General features: G+C 38.0%; 1 protein-coding gene across 8 annotated transcripts in view; it reads left to right on the forward strand.

Moving 5' to 3' along the window:
• The window catches only part of NCKAP5 (NCK associated protein 5), a 337,810-nt gene that overhangs the window by 182,717 nt on the left and 129,815 nt on the right, over positions 1-25,278 (forward strand). Inside the window, exon 1 of one of the 8 annotated variants that reach the window (XM_085552168.1) lies at positions 3,823-4,057. The exons of the other annotated variants lie outside the window; for them this stretch is intronic. Coding sequence (XP_085408294.1) covers positions 3,966-4,057 — 92 coding nt within the window. The 5' untranslated portion in view covers positions 3,823-3,965. Of the gene's footprint in view, positions 1-3,822; positions 4,058-25,278 lie in introns of those variants that run through there. 8 annotated transcript variants of the gene reach the window in all.

A 25,278-nucleotide genomic window follows, 5' to 3' on the forward strand; every position in this document is an offset into this window, starting at 1 on the left:
TTTTGTTAAGGCTCTTCAGAACCCAGCCTTCCAATCTGTGAAGGATACTGAGTAATTAAAACGTTGATGTCTTAAATAAAATAAATAAAGTTTTAATACACTTAATACATTCTAAATACATTGAGTCTTTATTTACAGTAATCCTGCATTTTAATATGGCATTGATGTAATTTCAAATACAAAACAATACGATGGAGAATAATTTGTAGTTCATAGTATAGTCAGCTAATTCAGCTCAACCTTACGGCTTTCAGAATTGCTCTACTTTGACGGATATTTAATGCCCATGAATTTCAGGGTCTAAAATGGGGCCAAGAGGCTTCATCCCCCACTTCATCAGAAGCAATCATGGCTCATAATCCCTCTGCAATCTGATGGCAACCGCTGCAGTGCGATTGTGCTGTCTGACTGTTGCTGTGACAAGACTGTTCTGTACTGATTGCTCTGATGTGTGGGACATACCTCTGCCTGATTTGTGCACGTTGGTCCAGCTATCAGCTTCATTTTGTAACTACGCAGACTAAAAAACTGAAGCTCAGTTTTGCCAAACTCTCAGAGCTAGCTTTTTTATCCTCTTTCCTTTGTCTTCATCTGTAACCAAAACAAATAATTTTCTTGAAGATAGGATGTATGTGCATGTATTTCAGATGGGCCCTAGCAGTGCCTTACACAGTCTTATACGGTCTTAAACTTGCAGTGCTTGCAAAATCTTCCTTTAAGTATGTTATTGTAACAGTGACAAGTGCTTTTCTTCCTGTTGAGGAATATTGTCGGGAAACAACAGCCCATGGGCTTCCTTAGGTTTGTTATTTGGGGGCAAACACCCAGATTTCCTTCAGCAGCACCTTTCCTGGGAGTGGAAGCGCAGACAATGTTCCCAGCTCTCCTGGTGTTCACACTGCCCCATCATCTTCCTTTCCCGAGCTGTGTCTTGTCTTCCTCCACTCCTGAACCCTTTCCTGGCATCCTTCTCTCACTTGTTTGCTTAAAACACACAGTTGAGTTTCTGGATGGCCAGTATTGTTATTCATGCACCCAGGAGAGACTTTGACATTTGCTGTGCATTTGCTGCTGTTTAGCATATCTAAAATGGTTAGGCACATTTTTAGTTAAAAATACTGTTGGAGTCAGATGTGGAATCTTAATCACTTTGAATCTTGTTTGTGCCACGTGTTCTCATTTCAAAGGGTTGATCATTGTGGAATTCAGAGATCTAGATGACAGACCTCTGTTCTTCAGATTAAACAATATGAAGCCTGAGAGGTAGGGCTGGATTTAGAAGATGAAGGATTAGGACTGTTTTACTAATTCTTGCAAGGATGTGATTGCATTCCGTCTTGCTTCAGTTGAAGTGGGACAGTGATTTTGTGATCCCATAAATATAGTAAACGATAATATATTTTATTTCAAGCATCTTCTTTAGCCTTCATATATTTTTTGTAGTTCCAACCTAAACATGTCTGCAGTATTGATGTTAATTAAACAGTTTTAAAGTGCTAGCCAGTGGTTGTGCTAGTAGTGACACTGCTGATTTTTCTATAAATGATATTGCTCTCAATTTTATAAATGCATTGGGGTTAAATAAAATGCACATCATATTCTATATCTCTTATTTCTTAATTATTTGTATTAACACTTCTCAAAAAAATCTCCAGGTCAATAGGTGTTGTGCTTACTTTCTTGTTCAATAATGCTTTCTGAGAGCAGGCTCAATTTACCTGCTGTTTTATGATTTCCCAAGAAAAAAATTGCTTTTACAGTTAACTAATAAGCTGTAAAGCTACACATATAAATTAAAAAGTGAAATAGCACTCGTCCTCCCTCCAGAATATTTAGAGATAAGCCCAAATTAGGGTGGTAGCTTGCATGCAGGTACCTGAGCTGGCAGTCAGTATCATAGCCACAGAAGTTATGTGTTTAGCAGTGTATCTGAAGCCTGCCTGTTCCTCAGATGAATGTTGTGCTGATTGCCCTGCACCAAGCTCCCTGATGTAGTGCTGTTGGTCAGGACCCGAGCCAGTTCATTTAGAGTTAGCTCAGTTATTTGAGCTGTCGCAATGGTTTTGATGAAGAGCACGCATTTCTTGCAGAAATAACATTCAGCAAATTATGCTGGGAAGATAAGCAGTGCTTTAGAGGAAAAATAATCACACTTTAAGAAATTTAAAATCTACATTTGAAAAATACATTAATTTAAAAATGGAAGAAGTATTATCTGGTAGTAGGTAACTGCATCTTTGCCTTCCTGGGCTATGGAAGTAGAGAAGATTTGTAAAGAAGCTGATACAAGTCTAATAAACAATATTACCTCTTGCTAATAATTCAGTTTGCACTTAGCTTGAAACTTCATGTTTTTTGTGAAAGAGCACTTCTATAAATGTGTCATTTGCTCTTTGTTTTCCGGTATCTAAATCTGTTTGCTTTACAAAAAGATTATAAAACTGACTCAAGACCTCGAAAGATTTTTTTCCATTGTTGATTCCTAAATGAAAATAGTGGTGCTTTACAGTTAAGCAAGGAAAGAAATTCTGAACTATTTACTGACATTGCTGTGAAATTATGCATGGCTCCAAGAAGTAGAATGGGAGATATTTAAATACTGGAAAAAGATCTTGGTAAACACAAATCATAGTTTTCAATGTGAGACTTCTCTGCAGAATTCTTGGTGTCTTGGAATGTGAATCTTTGTTTATTCAGTAAATGTCTGAGACTGAAGATTCAGGTCTTGCCTCCATGTTGAGCTTCATGAGGTGTGCAGTAGGATCGACTTCTTTATCAGGCATTGAAAGCTTACCTGAAAAGCACTGTGAGGTAATAGTTGATCAAGGCTGGTAAGCAGCATTGAATTAATTAAAAAGAAAAAACTAAAAAGATCAGAAGTATGCCTGAAAAATTGAGTAAATGGCGAAGAACAGTATAGTTGGATGTCACAAAGCTGTTTTCCTATCTGAAGTTCCAAACTGCATGGACTAGCAGCCCATGTGCTACAAAGAACTTTAAATCTGTATTTCTGTTGTTGTTGTGTTGTTTTTATTTTCTGTAGGTGGCATTGGGAACCTTAGATTGAAATATAACTGATACACATTACTAAAGGTGCCTGCCTAATGGGATGAAATGTTCAGTGAGGGCAGTGCTCTCCCTAATTCAGAACATGAAAGCTCCCGGTACCCGGTGCTGTGTGTCTGTAAGCTCCCAAAGCTGTTTAAGAATAAAATATTGGGAAGGAATAAAAATCCCCTGTATAATTTTGCATTTCATAGTTTGATTCACTGTAGACGAGTATATTCCGATAGCCAAGTTGCAGGTCCAGTACAGAATATTACTTACACTAAGTACATTCTGATTGAGTTCTGTTAAAGCTGATTTAAAAGGTTTATTGTATTAAAAACTACAACTGAGATACCTAGCTTTCTGATAATTGGAGTTCCCGCGGATCGTATCTTTGTAATTTTTGAACACAGTAGATTATTATAAATGTTATTAATTCACTCTGAAATCATTTTGCAGAGAACAAGAGGATATGAAAGAAAGTTGAAGAGTAGGAATATTAAACAAAAGGTGGGGGCAGGAATAGCTCTTCTTGTCACATGCCTGGCTTTCCTGTTTAGGGTTTAAGAAAGTCTGGCTATTAGGATGTGGATTAGTGGAAGATTCATTCTTCTTCATGATGTAGGTCAGACACTAGCAAGCATGTGGGGGAGAAAAAAAAAAGCCTGTTTTCCCCAGTAGCAAGTGAAAACAGCAGCTCTGCAGACTTTGGAACAGAGGACCAGACAGAATGATTAGTTTTGATGTCCTGTGTGCTATGCAACAGTCCTGAAATGTATGAGTAATGAAGGCTTCATGCAGAAGAGTCTCTGACTGCCCAGTGTGGGGCCATGTTAATGCTTTCTTAAAGAGCAGCTCAGTTCCTGAGTAGCCCTTTGTGAGGAGTCGTTTGTCCAAGTCAGAGAAAGGAGCTGGCAATGTCCCGGAACATGCACAAGAGGAGTGTCCCTGGGAGAGCCTATTCACAGGAGCCTGACTTTAATTTCATGCTAAGAGAGGCTGTTTGCAGGTACTGCATTTTTCTGGAGAAACTTTTTGTATTGATTGTGTTAAGTCTGAAAGAATTGAAGGTGAATGGTACAATGAAATGCATAAAGTTGATTATTTACTAAGAGTTAAGAGTTTGCACTTGTGTGCAGTCAATTTGAAGAGGTCTTAAGAAGAGGAGCACTGTCCTTTTACAGTGCTGTAAATGCTGGTCTGAAGAACAGTTTCAGTGTTTTATGTGAAGTCTCATCATTTCTCATGCTATTGGAAATGTATAACTAGTGTGCAGCAGTGTGATTTAAGCAAGCCACAGATTTAGAGGTTATTCACCCATGGTTTAGATACTTTTATTATATTTGTAGTAGTTTCATAGATGTAACAGAAGCTTGTTCCACTGCAGCAAAAACATTTAGAAGGCACCCGTAATCTCATTTAGGACTTGTGATGATGTTTTTGGCTTAGAAATGAATTTCCAGGTTTTAGACCTTTTCTGTCTTCTTCTGCCTCTCCATTATTTGTTTGATTTTAAAAATTCCTGTTCTTCTATGAGCTGTCACAACCATGGCTTTAGAGAACTGACTGCACATAGACCAGCTCAGTGTCATCTGTGTCTCTTTGGGTCAGTAGAAGTATTGCCTTCTGTGCAGACAAATTTTCAGTTGACTTTGAGCATCCACCCTATTTCTAATTCTTTGTTTTTTTTTCACTCTTAAACATGTACGTTCTATAGATACCTTTTCTCTATGTTGCTCTTTTAGGAGTTGGTAATTAGAAACATGATCAAAGACTGTTTTTGTAAAGAGTCTTTAAAAAAAACACCCACCAATCCAATACTAGACATCTTTTCTTTCTTTCTCTGTTTTTTTGTTTGTTTTTTTTTTTTCTTCTGTGGGCTGATGTTAGTTTAATCATCACAAGTGTATAAAGTAAAAATTGAGTATTGTTTCTTTGCCATTAAGTCTCAGAAGTTTTAAGTTTGGATACCAAGCAGAACTCTTGGTGTCTAGGATCAATTATCACCCAGCTTGGTAAATGATATGGGAGATTTTCTTGGTGAATGATAAGATTTTTGTTGCAGTACTGTGCAGTCTTTGAAGAAGTGGAAAATTGGCCAGTTTGTAATTTTTGTCTTTTATTTTTCAAGCATCAGCAACTAATTCTCCAACCTTTGTACAATGGTAGTCTTAAAGTTCAAAATAAATTGAAATTATCGTCCAGATCAGATGAGGAAAGCATCATTATCGTTCTCCTTTTCTGGCTCACCTGGTGTCTTTTGGGCAGATGCCTCATGAAAGGAACAGTAGTGGCGGCATTTCAAAAAGACGCAAGAACTGAAAGCAGTGAATTGTGGTTTTTCAATTTAGTAATCGAATTAGTTGTGATTTCATATTGGTATTGTAAAAATAGCATCTTGAACGTCTTTCAAGACTTTTTGTGGGCACTTTTGATTGTATATCATTGTGCCCATTAGGTATGAGCCTCCTCGTTTATAAATTGCAACCTTGCTAAGTCTGTTCCCATTGGTGGCATATGACTCCTAATAAGGTACTGGTTAACATCTGTTTATATAGTGATATTTGTCACACCCATCCTGCTTGAGTAGATGTATAGATGTAGGCTTTCATAATTGTCTGCTCATCTTTCAGGTATCTTACTAAAATGGGCTGGTACTATTTTAAGGAAATGTATTGTAGAAATTTTAGTAATTAGAGTATTGATTATATGTTCAGAACATGAGATTTGAAATCATATGTTCATTTCTTTTCTAAGGAAAGATTATATCTACCCCCTGCAAGTGTTTTAGTAACTAATCTGGATAAATCAAATTCTTCTTGCTGAGCGTAATTAATTTTTAGCCAATCTTGCTTTTTGTAGACTGCTTGTTCAGTGTTGATCAGCCTGATTGTAATGAACCTTGCACTAGGATGAAATCTCTTTTTGGTTATCTTAGCCAGTTGAAGACACATCTGCCTTTCAGAGGGTCTTTGTGTTTCCTAGTGACACCATCGGAGTCTGTTTTCTGCTTGTTTGAGAGAAAATAGTTTTTGCAGCCTCTTTTCATGATACTGCCTGAGGTGCTATTAATTACAAATAATAATTAAAAATATTAGAGATTGTATCTGTGGATTTGGGAAATTGTCAAGATCTTATCTGCAATTTTATCCTATGTAAATATAGTTGGGGTGAGTTGGTGAGAGGTTTGTTCAGACTACAGACTCTTTGCACCTGGAATGCTCTTTCCTTTTGCTCTGCAGTATAAATGTATAATATGTTCTAATTCCAGGAATTACATTTGATCTCAATTAGTAATTCTCCAAATGACTATTATGGTCATCCAACAACTCTAGCAGGGCTACTTATGTGGGTACATGCCACCCACCTGGCATAAAGCAGCAGTAAAATGGGAACATTTGTCTATAGGCATTTCTGGATATCTTGCCACTATGCAAAATCCTAACAGAAAAAATCTGTGATAAATGTGTAGCCTATCTTCCCAACTGGTGACCTGTACTCTGGGGTATTGTTTCAGCCACAACAGTGGCTTTTTTACAGTTGAAGTTAATGGTTTCTGACAGGAATCACTGTGTAGTCTTGTTTTCTTCAGTTTGAGCTTTCATGTGTTAAGCTTTCACATACTGGACTTGCTAGAACTTACCTGTGCAACTCAAAGAATTACAAACAGGACAGGTTTTGATGTCATCATTCTAAAATTAATTTGTGAATGTTCTGTACTTGATTGATGAAGTTTGCATTTCACTTCTCATCTGCATTGTGAATCATAATTTAAGCCTAACTTAAAGGTTCTCATTTGTTAAACCACATTCTATCAGTGATGGATTTTCATGTGTTTAGAATATCATGAACACCTTTTGTTCTTTCTTGGAAGTCACCTGGTGTGAAATTGGCCCTCTGAGTTCATACTGCTGTGCTGTACTCGATAGATGCTTCATTGGCCATAAACCTGCTGGAAACAAAACCATTCATGTTCAGCTCCAAAAATGGAGAGACTACATAGGGGAATTCAAAATTTATGCAGTTAGTCATACAAATTTTTTTTAGGTTAATCGGGAGTTCTACTTGTAAGTCTGAGAAAAACATAGCAAGTTGAGATGCTTTTAGAGAACTATTTTAATTGAAAGGGTAAAACCCACAAACCAAAAGAAAACTTGACATATTTTGTCCATAGAGGGCTGCATGAGGGTTTGTCTCGCCTATACCCACCTATGAATTGTAATTGCTGAAATATGTACGTGAACAAAAAGAAAAAGTATGTTGGAATTTTTTGTAGACATAATTCACAGCTTCTAACTTGTCAGCACTTTTTCAAAACATTTTATGTAACTGCTATAAAGTTGATTGATTATATAAAGTGTAGAGCATTAAAGAAGCTTTTGTTACAACATTCTACAGTCTACAGTTGAATATATCTAGAGTTGATTCTACAGCATGAAGTTGAAGCCTGGTAGAGTATAAAGCAAATATTGAGATTTGGAAGAGGATCATCAGGTTATCCACAGACAGGCAGATGCTTGCACCTGCTATTAGGTGTGTTTGAGGTTAAAAATGGAATTTGTTTAATGTATAGTTTAAGATATTTTATCTCAGTGGATGCTGAAGAAACTCATGGCTGAGCTCCACCTGGAGAAAAAGTAAAGCAAGATACTTACCAAAAAAAACCAAGTACTGCTCACATTTCACGGAGGAGATTTTTTGAGGATGTTTTTGTCCTACGAATCTGATACATAATTAATTTAGATTGAGAATCCCTCCATCGAGGAACATAGATCTCTTCTGATGACAGATGTAAAGGTAGGAAGAAAGCATGTAACAACAAAAGTCAAAACCTAAAATCTCTGAATTGTGGCTGTCACTTTTCTCCTGTGAAGACAAACTGTTAGATTTCATGTGAATAGAAGTGAGTGCATATTGTATAGTATCTCTCTTCAGCTCTCTTTGCACTTACATCAACATACATTAACATGTACATAAGCAGCTTTTTGTGACCCTTCAGAATCCTGTCTTTGTATTGGAATATATATGTGAATATTGATTGTAACATTCCCTGTGGCTCTTGCTGAAGAGAGGAAGTCAGAAGTGAGGCAAGCAAATGTCTTCCAGCTGAGGATGAATGTGGAGGCTGATGTTGGAGTAAGTTATGTTAATACATGGTTAGCATTTGATTTGTTGCTCATTGTCACCTTTGTTAAAAGGCAGCAAGCAAAAGCTTTGCCATGTGCATAAAAATGACGTGAATTCTTACCCTTTTGCATGTAAGCCCCTATCCTTACTAAATATCAGATATTTTAATTTTATTCTTATTCTTAACTTTTATTCTATTGAGAAAAACTACTCACTGATTCCAGCAGAGCTTTGTATTTCCATGATGCAGGTTTTTCCTTACAGCTAGTTAAAATTTCCACATAGATGCTGCTGTGGTTAAAATTACTGACAATTATTTTACTCAAACCCTGTTGGCCCTTTGAATGTTCTTAGCAGCTTGTCACTCTGATATCCCTTATGATTGCCATATTGATGGCAGGGAAAGATGTCTTCCAGTGACATGTACTTGCTCAGTGTTGTCCTAGTCCATTGTCTGTGCCGTTTCACCCACTTCATGGGGTTGCAGGCACTGGATGGGATGGGAGGGTTCTATACAGTGAAAAAAAAAAAAGTCAAATTCTTTTGTCTGATTTTGTTTTTTAAAGAGAACTTTTGTTTGCTTTTATTGGAAAAGGCCATTTCATTCCCCTTAGAAATCCTATTGATTTAGTAGTGATGACAATCACAGCAGAAATCGCTAATAGCAAGCTAAACAAATACCAAGAAAACACGTGGCAATCCAGTGGGTTTCCACTCAGTGTACTCTTTGCTAATATCCTGTTCTTTCTTCTTGAAAGGGTTATTTATCCCCACCCCCACCCCACCCCCCCTTTCTTTTTTCAGAGGACTTATGATCTATCTCCTTTAAGTTGCATGCTGGCAGTAGGCATTTTATGCTACTATTTATAATTATTATAAATTTTTGTAAATACCCTCCTGGGAGGTCTTTAGTTTTAGACTCCTCGTTTCATTTGGTGTTGTTAAGTTAAAGCCCACTGGAAGCATAAACCAAAATTCTCTTCTTTATTACCTTGTTTGTATTAATGAACATCAAACTGGAGCTAGATGACCTTTCAGCCCCTAGTGTTCCCTTGCAGCCCAAGCTGTGCTATGCTTCTGTGATTACAGGATTTGCATGTGTCCTGGGTCAATGACAGTTTTCTTAAAATACTTCCCAAATTTCTTATGCTGTCTTCTGATGATCTCAAAGTCTAGAATCTGACGTGTTTTTCTTTCTATAAATGCTCTGTCAGGGTCCAAATAGAGTTTTATGCATTTTGCTCTCATAACTCGCTTTCAAGATACAGTCAGTCTCTCTGGTTGATGAACCTGAATTCATCTTTCTCCAGCCAGCAGTGTCAAAGCATGTCTCACTAATGATATGCAACTGGGGCAGTGTCTGTCTTCTTTGGGCTTTTCCTCTACCTGTGTAAGCTACACGTGGATGTGTGTTTCATTACTCCATGTAGAATAAAGAATTCTAATTTACATAATTTATGGAAATGAACTCAGAAAATCTAAGTTATTCTATCTACAGGAGAGGTAAAGGTGTTCCTAATTTTCCATTTCTAGTTATCTCTAAAAGTGACATGAAAAGGACACTAAAATTTCAGGAGATACATCTGTGCTTGGAAAGGGGAACTGGTAACTAAGACAGATTGTCTTCAAAATTGAACAGTGTTTTGCTTAGTCTCTGAAGTAAGTACCTTGTATTAGCATCCTTCAGGCTATAATTGCCATTAATAAAGGGTTGTGATGAAATTGAAATGCCTCATTGAGCTGCATGCTCTCTAAAATTTTAGTGGGCGTCCCGTAGCATTTACTGCTGGAGATTTGTAATGGCTCCATCCTGATTCTGGGTTAGTTTAGAGGAGTTACAGTCCTGATACAAGGTCACTGCTTGAGTCTTGTACCTTTTTCTCTTCCATTAGTGTTTCATAAGCACAAAAGGACAAGGAATGAAATGTGTTTCCTAGCTTATCAGTGCTATGAGAGGAGTTGCTATTAATTACTGGAGCAGAGTGATAATATTAATATCCTTGCCCAGCTGCTCCTGTGCATACAACAGTCTCCAATTAATGAAGTAAGAAAGTTCACTGCCTTCAAGGAACAAAGGTGTGAATTAGTTCCTCTTTTTCTCTGAGCTATTTCAGTCTATTATATAGTTGGAATATAATATGGAAAGGAAAAAAACAACAACAACAACAAAACAAAAAAAACCCACAAAACTTTTTAAAGGGAAATTAAAACTTACCTGCAGAGAGAATAAACAAGCCTTAATTAGACATCCAGGTTCTCTTTATAAAGCACAAATAATAGGTGCCTCTGGAGGGTGATTCATAAAGCCTTCCTGCTAAGTGAGACACCAGCTTGAGCTGTGGGAAAGGCCATATCCCTTCACAGAGCTCATGCACACACCAGTGCCATGACTGTTCCAAATAGATCTTTAAATGGGTTGGGAGAATTGATGGCAGATGGGACCCTCCTTTCTGATTGATTACTTAACAATGGCAACACTTGGGCCAGAACTGGAAGGCAGAGTGTCTGTGTGCTGCTAGGACTGAGGGAGCCTATCTGCTTTCTCATGTTATTCAGGAGGGTGCCCCAACTGGCTTATGGAAGTAGTCTCCTCTCTTTCCCTCAGGGCCCAGTTTTTCTGATGTTAGATCATTCCATGAGGATCCATGTAATTGTACAGTCTCTGGACAAAAATTGCTCACATCTCCTGGTTTAGTGTTGCAACCACTGAGGGAACCTTCCGCTGGCCATGCTCATTTGAATGTGTTCTAACTCCAGAGCTATGGCAAAGCTCACTACTGCCTTTCTGATTCTCACAGTATGCTTAATTTGAATACATTTTCTGAGTTCCCATCCCTGGTGTAAGCAATAGGTTTGTGCACCAGATCTGGTGACTGTCAATAACTCCAGTTCTGTTCTGCCATGTCCCTTGTTCCTCAGCGATCAACACTTGGCCACACAAGCTCTCCTGGGGATCTGTTTCATGGTGACTATAACAATGAAATCTGAAATTGTCCTTAGCAGGGATGAACTCTCATTCTCCATTTAACTTGAATTTGGCCAAAAGAATAAGAATTCACTGGCATTCTGAACATTTCAACCTTCTTAATATTGTGCACAAACATCATTGAGTCTTGATTGCTGACAGCAGGGGATACAATTTGTTAAGTACATATTATTGACATGATTGGTGCCTTGTAGGCATGGAGAACAAGGCTCATAATACAATTAAACTACAAAAGCAAATAATATATTGATTAATTAGGAGATGGGAGAGCTACAGGAATACACTAAGCACTGCCAAAATTAGGGATTTTAGTAGGAAAGATAAAGGTATAAGCAAAGAACCTAAAACTGATACTTTATTTTGAAATATATCCTTTAGGTGAGCTAGAAAATGAATATATATGCATAATTCAGCCAAAAACAGCTTAAATATCAGAGAAACCAAGATAAGATTTACCAGGCCAGTGGTGGTCATGGCTGATGCCACGTGGTCCTGACAGAACGCACAATTAACCTTTTTGTCTTATATGCCTGCTCCAAGTACCTGCAAGGTTATAATGTTACCTTGTGAAAATGAATTTGAGCAACCTGGGGCTATGTAATGGCATGAATAGTAACATGAGATGATGGGTGCAGTGAAGAGAAAAGTATTCTTGCCTCATCACTGAACCTTATTAACTGTGTGTGTTACACTTTATTTAATTCAAGTGCTTTTATCCATTTATTTTCTAACAATTCCTTACTATGAAGTGATGGTAGTGCTTTGTAAAAACCTTTTTTTGGGGCACATTTTCTCATGGAATAGAATTAGAGCTATTCAATTCCTACTTACACCACGTATCATAGGTTTTTCATGTCTTTAATGGAGGTGTGCAAATATTTATTGAACTTACTGTTATTGGCAGTCATGATAAGAATCTGTGAAAGATGCAATGGCTGAATTGTAGGTATATTCAGTAAAAACAAAAAATAATAAATTCTGTGAATCTTTTGTCTTTCTGAAATAATCTATTGGATTCTTCTAAGTAGAAAGACAAACCCTTGTTGCTTTTCTCCTCTTCTGACTTGAAGTTAATTCTACTGCAATACACCTGCCTTGGTGTTAAAGGTCTATCACCCAAAATATCTGCCTGAATCCCAGTGCATTCCATTGAATTGGATTAGACCCTCCACACTTTGTTCATCTGCTCTCAGCATTGTTTCTTAAACTGGGCAACAGTTACTGCAGGAATGAAATAACCTCACAAACGCTTTGCAGTGAAAGGCAACATACAAACAAGCAAACAACAGACTTTTGTAATGGCTCCCAGCTGATGAGTCCATTAATAAAAAGTGAAAATTGAGGATAGGAACAATAACTGAGTGGTTCCAGGCAACTGGTGGTGGAAGTGAGACCTGGGAGAGAAATGGGAACTGGGTTGGATTTGTTTGGGTTCTGGCTTTTTGATTCGATGAGTTCTTTTATGACTTTTTCACTGCAACGCTTTTCATTCTAGTTTTAGAATAAAGTAACTCTTTTTATAAACAGGATTTCTTTATGACCAGGGAAATTAATATGTCAGTGATGTTTTGTGATTCTGTTGCTACTAATATACAAAAACATAACACACAGTCAGTATTGTGATACTTCTTAAAGTGGGATCCCATGAAAACAAGAACTGCATTTACCAACAGTATGTTTTAAATAAAGTTTTTATATCAGATTTTCAGATAGTGCTTATTTCTTTTTCAATTGTTTGCTTGGGCTGCAAAGAGCTGTGTACTGACCTACAGCTGAACCCCAGATTTAGCTTTGGCTGACTTCACAGAAGTGCTTTCGTACAATAGGCTCCTGTTCATGCCGCAGGTCTTGTTGCATTTGTTGTCTTCAAACCAGTGAATTTAACGTGCTGATGATTTTCACGTTACAAAAAAATCCCAGGTAGTGGGAAAATAAGCGAATTCTGCCTCTTCAGATGCAAGATTAAAAGAAAAATCAATTTTATTACTGAAAAATTTTAATCATAGTACTGTGTTATAAACACTGTTTATTCTGCCATAGTTTAGTCTTCCATTACTCAGAGATAAAGAGAAACAGAATGTTTAAGATGGGGAGAAGGTGAAGTGGAAGAAGAGGAAATGAAAAATATAACAGTGCTACATGAAGGATTTTTTTCTGAACCACATTTGATTGTACTGTTGCTCAGAGCAAAATAGCAAGACATTGGTGTTTAATGTATTGTGGATAGGCTTTATATGAAAATCAGCCAATTACCATTGAACTTGAGCATCTTTTTCTTCTTTATTGCAGTACTCTGCTTCTGGTAGGAATACAAAGAACTTGAAGGCCATTTTGTTTGAGGGAAACAGAGGAGGTAGCATCCCTGTGACGTAATTCACTGTCCTAAATGAAGAGTAGATGGCAGTAAGGGAAAGAAAAATGTTGAGCAGTTAGAGCCTTTTTCTTGTTTGGTCAGATCTTTTTTGCACAACTGGAGAACAATTTCATTCATTATTACTTACTGGTTCAAATTGATTGCAGCAAGGGATTAATCTGAGCCTTTAGAATGAATGGGTGGCAGTTGTGATGGATAGTCGTAAGCGTAGGCTTACAGCTCCAATTTGAAACAAACTGTCTGAACCATCTTAATGAGGTTTTTCTAGAGTGTGTATACATTGCAAATAATTGAAATTAAATTGATACTGAGTCCCATGTAATTACAACTAAGTTTATTTGATTAAGCTCCCTGCAAGGAGGATAGATACAAAGGGATTTGGTCACTTTAAAGCTTGTTGTAGTTTGTAGATATTGTGTCTCTGTTGTCAGTTTTGAAGAGTTAATGACATGGGAATTATGTTATGTGCTAATGTCACCTTTAATTGTAGCCTTCATCAGCTCCCACTTCTTTCCAGTATGGATTTGTACTTTTCTAGGGATGGCCATGTACAGTGGGCTTGAGGAAGGTTGTGTTTCACCCTGTGGTCAGAATTAGGATGGGCTACAAGTGAGAAGTACATCTTTAGGATAATGCAGAATAGCTTGCAGGGGTATCTCCTGGAAAATATTATTGGAGTATGCTAATGAATTTTTAAGTGTTTCTAAGTAGAGTATGCACTTCTTATCTGCTTCAGAAGTTAGAAAAATACTGCGTTAAGATCCCCAAACTTACTTTTTTAGTGATCAACGTAGTCACTAACTCTTCGATCAAAAGCAAATGCAATCATGAGTTCCTGAAAGTAATGCTAATTCACTGAGATACCTTTTTCATTACTGTAGGAATAAAGGCAGTCAAAATATTTAATGAAAACTGTCCAGCATAATTTCTGAAATGAAATTCTTGGTAATTCTTTCTTCTTTGCCATTTTTTTTCCTTTAAATATTAAGCTCATCTTAAAATTCAGGTTAGCTCAGTATCTGAGTAAATTAAATCTGCCTGTCATATGTGTAGCAGTAGCTGCACTGAGTTGTAGCCATGCAGTACAGGCGCTGAACTTCCAAAAGAATTGAAAAGTGGAACATGAAGAAGGGAGCAGTGGAGTCAAACTGATAAAATGCACATGTAATCGTGTGCATCATAGAATCATAGAGTGACCTGGGTTGAAAAGGACCACAATGATCATCTGGTTTCAACCCCCTGCTATGTGCAGGGCTGCCAACCAGCAGCCCAGGCTGCCCAGAGACACATCCAGCCTGGCCTTGAATGCCTGCAGGGATGGGGCATCCACAGCCTCCTTGGGCAACCTGTTCCAGTGCATCACCACCCTCTGTGTGAAAAACTTCCTCCTAATATCTAACCCCAAACTCCCCTGTCTCAGTTTAAAACCATTCCCCCTTGTCTTATCACTATCCAGCCTCGTAAGCAGCCATTCCCCCTCCTGTTTATATGCTCCTTTCAAGTACTGGAAGGAATACTTGTAAATAGTAAGCAGTGTGAATAGTGTTCAGTCAAAATGGCAGTAAAACTTTAAAGTAACAAAGGTACCACTAGAAGATTATTTAACAATAAAAATAATAAGTGTGTTTCCCAGCACTGATCGATGATCACAAAAGCTGAACCAGGCAGTATCTTCACTTTACCTCTCTGCTTTTCATACATATGTGATACGGCACACATTTAAAACTGCAGGTGTAGTGTAATGCAGAGTGTTGCTTTTGTCCAGCAGCCTCTGAATTCTAGCATGGAGTTTTTTCTTCCCGAGGCTGTTTTGGAGCCCAAACTCACTCAGCGTGTCACACTGTCACAGTGACCTAGCAGCATCCACCAGCAATGCAGAGGAGGTGCACAAGTGCTATGTTGTTAAGTGCTCTGATTCTGTGTCCAGGGTGGGCACTGTGAGCAGCTCTGTGTAAGGAATGACTCTGTCTGTCTGACTTAGTGTTAAAGACCAGACACCCTTTTGGTAGATATTTCCTCTGTGTCCAGGTTTTATATTGCTGTCTTTCATGGAATCTGAGTGATTTCTCAGCTAAAAACAAACTCTCAGGAGTAAATTCAGCCATACAAGTTGAATGCAGAGCATGACAGATATAATAGCTCTGGGAATACTCCGGCAGTTAAATCTGCTAGTGCAGCTCGTATCCATCCTTAGCTTTTCTTCCTTCTGTGTAATGATAGCCTGTTTGCTCTGGCTGAGGTAAATCTTCACCAGGTAAATAACCAGTCATGCATGTGCCTGGCTTTATTACTTGCAAATTTAATTGATTAAAAAAAAAAAAAAATCCTCTAAACTTTAAGAAAATAAATCTTCCTCTTTGTTGTTAAATTCCCTGTAGTTCTGTATGTGCATTTCCCTAGTATTGTGATTTTATCTTTGCCTGTACGGAAGCCGTGCTAAGACAGTACAACTAATTAACTTCTATTTGATTTTTATTTCTGATTCTGTTCTGCATGTACTGTCCATGCGCTGGAGGAAGTAATAGAAGGAACAATACACTGCTTATACAGGGAAACTGTATACTTCAACCTTGCATTACACTTTAAGTGTTCAGAAGTTGGAGCAAAGATTAAACCAGACCAGGGAGTTCATGTTTTGTCCACACAAAAGACTAAGATAATAAAAAATGCCTTTAAATTACTATAGAAAATAGGGGGAAAGTGTAATTCATGCCGTTTGGTGATGAAGGGCCAACTCAGGCTGCTGTGTTTTGTTCTTTACTAAATTATTAACCCAGCCAGACATTTCTGTCACAGAAATCTGAAAGAAAGTCTGAGCCCTTCACTGACTGAGTATAGGCAAGTTACCTCACTTGTACTGTGCCTTTTATTTTTATTAATATTATGAAAGCTTTTACGACAAAGCATGGTGTAGCAAGTGCTGCATGGCTTCGAATGTCTTAGTTCTTGGTTGCCCAATGTGTGGCTTATTAAATGTCTTTGGTTTCCCAGGGTTTACTTCCCAAGTTCATTTATATGAAACCTGTGTTAAAGGTAGACTCAAACTGCAGTGTGCCATCAGCTTGTCAGTATTGAAAACCTACTGCAGTAGATGTACGATCATGTAAGTGTTAGGTGCTCTTTAAGCACAGATTTCCACCATTACATCTTGACATTTAGAACAATTCAGAATTATGTTTGACTTCTTCACTGTCATTGTGGTGAATTAATTTACATGAATAAAGGAATATAAAATGTCCTTTTTTTATCATGAGATACTCTGGACCACATAGAAATATCTGATTTTTATATTGATAATTGAAGACTTGTTTATTTCAAGGCAGGTTTGTAATGTGGTTGCATTATTAAAACAACTCTTGTAACAGCAGCCTGGGATGCCAGTAGTAGGTAGATGGTTAAGCAGTCATTTTATATGCAGATACAATAGCTTTTTTCTTTATTATTTTCTTTCAGTGATAAACTGAAGGATTTGCTCCCAGATGAGTTTTGATCGTGGAAGATTCCACTTGGTCAAAGACATGAGGTTGAAACCTATAAAATCAAGATGTATTTACTCAAATTTTAAAAGATTTGTCCTTTTTAAACAATGTTAGGAGTCAGATGCTGGAATTGATCGGCCCACCGAGATAGATTTGGCTCCCTTCCTCCCTCTAGACTAAAGTAAATGCCAAAATGATGAAGCCCGTGTTTTACATATGGATGTGGCCTTTATTGCGTGATGAGTTAACAGACTCCTTCTGCATTTCCAAATATTGTTGGATTTATAATTTTTGCCATTCCAAACTGTGGATAGCAGGCCAAGGGGTTTCTCAAAACATACAATGTGCTTTGTAGCATGAACAGCGAATGTGGGTTTAGGATAATGAAGATTAAAGAAAATATATTACTGTTCCTTTTATTAATCTGAAATTTCTTTGAAATGACTCATTACCAGTGAGCTTCGCAAAGGTAAAAAAGGTACGGTGCGAGCGCTGTGCTAATAAAAGTACTGTCAGCATCTTTATTTTCTAATAATCTTGGAATGGAAATGTTGTTTAGAAAATACTAATAAAACAGGCAAATAACAGAGAATTTACAAATTACTGTTGTAGCAGTAATTTTAAAAAATAACGTGAATGTGGATGGTGTAAGGTAATTCTCTTTCATTTCAGTTTCATTTTACAGTCAGTCCTAGTTTAGATTTTCTGCAGGATGGCATTACTTGCTCCAATTGTCTTTGCTATGAAGAGAGCTAGCAGTAGGACTGCACTGAGAGCACTTTGCTTGTGTGGCTCTGCTACACAAACAGAAATGCTGTATCTGATCTGGGTGCTATTTTTTAGCAGAGTTAAGACTTTTGTCTTCTTGTTCTATCATGAGCAGGACTTAAGAGGTCCCCTATATCCACAGCATTGGATTTGTTTGTTTTGTTTGTTTTTGATTGCATTTGTTTAATTAGCCTGGAGTGACATCGTCCCTGCCTGGGCATAGGTGCAGGAGGGACCTGACATAGCTTTTGCTCATGTTAATAGAATCCACTGTCATGCACAAGATTACCCACCCTGCAGTTGATTTTTGCTTGTGATGAATGTAAAATGTCCTTCCTTTCTGAAGAACAAATGGAGATTCTGGAGCTGTGGCTCTGAGCACTGATGTTCTGTGCTTGTCTCCTCATTCCCCATGTGCCCAACCCAGCCTCCCTTTCATGGGCTTTTCAGCTTTTTTATTGTTATTGCCCTTTCCCCTCATGAACATTGATATCTAAATTGGGTCTCCTGCCTTGTAATGGTGTATTATAAGATAATGATTGTTTTCTTACCGCTTTTTTTGTTGTTTAATTAAGGATTCAGAAGGATCTTTTTATTTGTGTTGATTCGTGCTTAGAAGGGGAAAATGTCCCTCAGGAGAACTACTAAATTATTTCTTAGTGTAGCAGGCTTATGAAGCTTTGTTTCCACCAGATTAGCTAAAATTCATGCTCTTTCTCCACTTAAGACATAAAGACTCTGATTCTGTGAAATGAACTGTAACCCAAAGTTCTTCGATTTGCAATAATTCGTGCTAGTGCAGTTTGAAGCTGGTAGATATAGTTGCTAGTCATCTCATTTTTCTGCACTCCTTTAACAAACTCAGAATCTTGCAAAAGGCTGAATTTCTTGTGTTACTGATATTTATCCAGATTTTAATGGCAGACGTTTGTGTCCAATATCTGTTGTGTAAGAGTAGGAAAAAAAGGTGCCCAATCAGTTCATGGCTGAAGAATTGTATTTGCTGAACTCTATTTTTTGAGTTATCTAAGCACAAGTACTTGTACCACTTCCATGGTAGCAAAAGTTGCATGGGACAGGTAATAAAAGTTGATAATGAGCTGTAGGTATTAATACATCTCATGTTAATTTCCGAAGCCAGAAATGTAGGTTCTGTATGCTGTCTCATTGCTGTTCCTTGAATAAACTATTAACTAATGAATGTGTCAGTCTTCTTTTCAATAATTATCTTCTGCTTTGCAGAGGTTGAAGATCTGTCCCCTGAAACTGAAATACCTGAAGCTTTTTATGTAGCTGAGGCTATTTAAAGGATCACATTGCAAAGCATGATGGAATACGATCCACTGTCTGGGTGCAAGGAAGATAATTAAACTTGCATCTTCCTGGGTTTATTTTGAATGCTGCCTCTGAAAGGTGAAAGCAGAGAAGCCCAAGTATTTACTTTGGTAGAGCTCAGGGGGTCAGAATTTAAATTTCTCACAACTTTCATATTATCTCAGGCCTGATCATAGAGACAGGCCTCCTCTTGAAGGGAGAGAGGAGATGAATATTGGAGCGTTCTTTCTTTGCTGTGTCTGATGAATCTTTGATTAATGCTTCACTGATGTTTATTATCATCATAAAGCCATTATGGGGTAGAAACTGTTAAATCAATTTTCATAGGAAAATCTGAAACAAGGACACAGAGGTATCCTTTCACAGCATGAAGTCTTAAAGAAGTGCTTCTCAAATCTCAGGCAGATGTGTTAACAGTTGGATCTTCATTTCTGAAGCAAATGTGGTTGATTTTGAGTTTTACCAATTGGTTTAGATACTATGGAAAAAGGAAATACTAAATAGTCACGCAAAATATTAATAGAGAAGCAAAATGGTCTAACACTGATGAGCTCCCTTATGAATACTACTCATTTAAAAGACCTAACCTTAGTTTCTATTTAGTTGTGTGCCATGAGAAGTAAACAGGGTAATGTTCAACTGGTGCATTATTTAGAGATTTTTGGAGTGCATTTTGAAAGCCTTGTACAGAGCTCAGTTCACAGGATCCCCATTAAACACAATGGGAGCTGCATGGCTAAAATCCTGCAAAGCAGTTTTAAAATGCATCCCGTGCTGCGCTGAAGATAGATGATTAAAGAATGAGTGCTTGAGCAGGAGGGGAGGGAGTGATGTTGTTATTGTCCATTTAGGACTATAGTTAGACTAAAAATCCTTCTGTAAATCCTTCTTAAATGATATTCTGTTGGAAGTCCCTGCAAACAGCTCTTCTGTTTCTGCACATGAAATTCCAGTACAATGCAAATAATTGAATGTTTTCAACTTTGAGATGTCTGGATGTTCTCCTTTTTATATTTACCTTTTCCTTTCTTTTTATCCACTCTGCTCTGTTTCCTTATATTTTGCTTACGCTTGCATTTTTCTTCCTCTCTCTAAAATTATCTTACATCGTTTACTCTGTTCTCTTTTCTTGTGATCCTTACACAAGACATAAGGATCTTCCTTTCCATCACTCCTTAAGAGACTTTCTCAAATCTTCATCTGTTTGTACATTCCCTTCTTTCTTCTAACCAAATATTAGTTTGTCCAGTTGCTCTACTTTGAGGACCAAAGTCACAGGTTATGCTTTTCCACATCCCTTTAGTCAACCTTATATTCCTGCTGCTATTATTTCCATATTGACAGTTGCCATCCTTCTAAAGTGACCCTTCGTCTTCTCATCTGGTTACTGGCATCACACATTCTTCCTCCTGAACTTAAAAGCAGGAGGGCTTTCAGACCCTGAGTCTGCTACTGGGGAAATAACTTATGAAAAAGGAAATTGGGAGCATATGTGAACACAAAAGAGCCAGTGTCCTTTCTGCATGTTTCAGAACAAATTGTATGCAAGAAACACAACTGATTTTTCCCATTTTTATTCAATTGGACTCCAAGAGAATGCAATTTAAAGGAGTGAGTTTCAATAGTGTAGAATTTGGCATTTCGAGCATGTGTGATTTCGTTTTTGTTCCCTGTTGTTGCTTCATGCAGTGGATAATAGCTGTGACAGTGTAATGCATTCAGAAAGATTCAGAAAGTACTTTATGGCACTTAACATAGAGGCATAAGTGTCCTTGCTTTTTTCTTTTTTTCCCTTTTCTTTTGTAATGCAGCTGCTACTCGTTCTTCTTACAACTTATTCACACCTTGATATTCTTATCTGCTTGGCTTTTATAAGTATTGCACATCTAGCTAGGAAGAACACTGAAAGTGATTAATGGCCAAATATTTCTAAGTCCTTTCTATTTCTTTTGTGAACAGTTTGCAAATGTTTTAATTCAGCCCTATTTGTTCACTGGCATCAAAGCTAATGATGCTCTGTATGACACTATTCCGGCCCTGTTCTCTGTATGTTGTCATGTATTTTTTATTACTTCATTATCAGCTGCTTAGTTGTAGAAGAGCAGTCAGTCTCATTTTAGAGAGACTACCACTACCTAATGACACAGGTAATTAAGCCCTTAGAGGCCATAATTCCAACCATCTATTTATTGTTTATGCCCTTCTACAATGTAGCCACAACTCAGAAATCTATAACCAGTAAGCAGTTGGTGTTTCCTGCTGTTGTGTTGATTCTTGCTGTTCTCTGTTTTTGTGAACATCTGAGGTGATCCATTTTGGGGATATCTCAGTTGAAAGTGGGAATCTTCCCTGATGCACTTGGGGAGTTAACACCTGCAGGTGTTTGGCCTTTGTCCCTTTGCAGTAGGTGGTGCAATGTCAGGAAATTGCTGGTGCTTCTCTTGTGGTTTTGAGTTTTTAACCTAAGTTGTAGAGTACTGAACCCAAACCAGGAGTGGTCCCTTCAATCTTTATTTATTTAGACCCCAACTTGCTCCATAGTAGATTTTTTTTTTATAGGCATTAAACTCACAAGTAATTTTTAAGGGAAAAAAAGCACAAGAATTTAGTAAATTTTCCAGTCCTTGGCTCTAAAGGCACTGTGGCATGTTGCACAGAACTAAATATAATGAAACTTCAGGAACAGCTTTAACAGTATGCATATTTAATAATCATTTAATCAAAAGAATTTATATCTTTCTGCACAGCAATAATGTGCATGCTCTCTAGCCACTTAATCAAAAGAATTACATATTCTAAACATTTTGCATTTTTTTAATTGCTAAACAATTGTAGAGTGGTGAGATATAAATGTCTCTTTATATGGCTCCATGAATCCTCCAGGTTTCATTTTGATGTAGAAGAGCAGAAATGTCAGAATGGTAAAAAGACAGAACGAGGTATTTGGTGCCATGCTTCATTCCAGATTGAATGGCTTGTTTAAGGTTATGTGTACACGAGCATAAGCTATTCATTGAAATGTGTGAAAAATTAACGTGTTAGTAAAGAGAGAGGAAAACTGCCAACTTATTTGAAGTTACTCAAAATTTTGTAAGACACAGAGCTCAAATTGCTGATGGAAGGAGCTTAAGATTTGTTGTCATATCACAGAACTATATGAAGTAGACAGAGTGTCACCTGTTGTTCAGACCAGCACAGTTAGCAATTGGTGCTCTGGATTCTAATGCGAGTATTAGCTGTGTTGTTTAACCTTGCTGTGCCTTTCTATTCTCCTCTAAGATGTCAATGTGGTATGTTGTGTTAACGTGCATAATCATGGCACAACAGCTATGAACCTCAGAGCTTTTATGGACAGAGTTTTGGTATATCCTGGGATGAGGACTCACATCACTGATCTTCCTAATAGAATAACCGTGTTTATTAGCACATGGTGAGTTATGGTAATTAAAGCTAATCTGGTCTGTCAGTTGCAGAAACAAACTCCACTTTGTGATAGATCATCCTTGGATTCTTACTGTGGTTGTGTGTTAATGGGAAAATGTCTGTTGCAATGGATTTCCCAATCGTGTGAATTATGACGGAACTGCTTCTATGAGAGTTCTCACAGCTGTGTTGTGAAGGAAACGAAGGAATGAATCTATCTCCAAATGTAAGCACGTATTTTGTAGCTCGTTGGGGTGGGTGTACATATAACCTAGGGACAATGCAAAAATCTAGGGGAAAAACACTCCAGTAAAGAAAAGAGTGTGATTTACTGGTTCCATGAATTCGATGTTTTACATATCACAGGACTTTTTGAGATGCTTGAATGCTTTGCAGCCTGACCATAAAAGTTTCCTGATGGAATGTGTAGTGTGAAAATGCAGGAGAACCACTAGTTTGCATTGTGGGCAGTTTTGCAAATGCTCAGCAATGACTGTCCTTGTTTTCAGCTTGTACTTCACTGTACAGCTCCAACTCCACAAAAGCTGCCTCCCTTCACACATCTTCACTATTATTAATGGGAAACATAAATAAATTCATGTAGCTACATCAACACACAGGTGGTTTTGGTACCACCCCAAAACTTTCTGGGTTTGAGTGGCCTTACATACTCACAGGTACTTTAAAGCAGGAAGTTTGTCTGTATCAGGGTGCTCATACGTACAAAATTAAGTATGTGCTTGGAGGAGCTGGTAGATAAAGCCATTCACCTACCTGTATATTTGCAAATATGGAAAACCAAATAATTGCTTAAAATATAGACAAGGGGAACAAGGGCGTGTAAAAACTCATTACTTCAGATTAGAAATACTTGCAGTCTGGTTGTGCAGTTTTATGTAATTTTTCTGATGCTTTTGGATGTGCTGAAACATTGCAACTATTTCTGTTGCCTCCACTGTGAATAAATTTTTAACTTATGAGCATATGTTTAAGCTGACATGAGAATTAGCTTTCTCTATGTATCTGTTTCTATCCACTTATAACTAATGAAAATATCTCCTCTCCTTGGGTTCTAAAAGTGTTACTGGGGAGTTGTAGGAGAGACAGTCTAATGTTTGAGAAATCCTTTCCATTGCCTGTAAGAAGCTTTTCTGTGAGGCTTAGTCTTGGACTGTATTTTGTTTAATCCTCCTCCATGCCTGTAGCTTACAAAATCTTACATGGGGCTGGTGATGGAAGACACCCATACAGTCCATATGGCATTTGTCTATCTGGCAACACAGAAATAAACATTACCACTGGTTTCTATTGCAGCTCGGAAACTTTTTGCTCTAGGTATGTTTAATGAGTGAAATCTGTATGGCTGAAAGAGACAGTGGAAACATTTCCAACATTTCCTGGCTCAGGCAGTTGTTAGAGCAGTTTCAGAGAATGTCAGCTCTGCCATTGCGCGATAATGGAGTTCAGACTTCTGTGGGAGCAGTTCTATGCCAATGCTGAGATATTTCTAAATGCTACCCAACTTATCTGAGGCTCAATACACATATATGACTTTAGGGATACCTTGATAATTTCCAGTGGGTTCAGTCATCAGTGGTTTAACTAAATAAGTGCCGTGCTCAGTGCTTCAGTTCTGTGTGATTTTCAAATGGTGGGATGGTCTACTGGAGGGAGCAACTGACGAGGTTTTCCTTTTGAAGGAAGAGTCCATCTCCCCTTGTTAGTAGGGATTGAGACCTATTCCATTCTGGCATGGCCTTGCAATAGCTTGCACAAAATGCTTCGATATTTTTATATGTGTAGCAGCTCTGTAGGTATCAAGCATTGCAGGCAAAAGTTTGAATAGGTTTTGAGTGTATTTTCAGAAGAATGGTTTAACATCAGCTTATGCAGTTTGGATCTCCAACAAAGAAATGCCACAGGGCTGAGCTGGCTGCCCAGAGGCTGGGCTGGGGAACAGGCCGAGCTGGTGCAGCAGGAGGATTTGTCTAGTATTTGTGAACTGAGGAATACCCTTACTGAGAGCAGACTGTATGAACGTAACTCTTACATTATATATGTCTTTCTGTTGCTGTAGAGGATATTGCTTCATTTTCTGACTGAAGTCCTAAGGCTGGATATTGAGCATTCTGTAGGCTTTGCCTAGCACGCTGCTCTAAGGCATGTACCACTGTCGTATTAAGCAGAACTGGAAATGCAGAGAAAACCCCATGGGGTTTAGAGCCTCAACGTTTCCCATCTGTCAGCTCTCCTTAAAGTTTATCATGCATCTTTTTTTTTTTTTTTTACTTCTCTCTTTGCTTTTTATAAAGTCCTTTTTCAATACCTCTGTTATTTGGAAAAGCTGCTGTAAGCCTCCAGGCTACCTGCCCATTCAAGGTAATGCTCTGACACTGTGCTGCAGGTTCCCTAGGAGTAACAGGGCCAGAAAGAGACCCAGGAAGGAGAGATCACATCTGCCTCGTATCTCCAGAGCTTGCATAGGAGGGCTGAGGTTTTTGGGGCTGTAGGCATAGCTGGCAGTCACCTCAGTACAGAGATGTGCCCCAAGTCAAGAGATAGCTGGGGAGAGCAGGCAGCCTCATCTGGAGGTGATATAAGTCCAGTTGGAAACTGTACATGAGTGAGCAAACAAATTTGTTTGAGAGTTGTCGGAGAGAAGCTTTCTGTTGGGTTGTATTGTGGGTTTGAGACAGGGATGGAAGGTTGGACAGGAACACAGCAGTCTGCCACAAAGC

Source organism: Coturnix japonica, chromosome 7 (genome assembly GCF_054131305.1).
Source record: "Coturnix japonica strain WE chromosome 7, WE-NBRP24, whole genome shotgun sequence".
In the NCBI taxonomy this organism is placed as follows: Eukaryota; Metazoa; Chordata; class Aves; order Galliformes; family Phasianidae; genus Coturnix; species Coturnix japonica.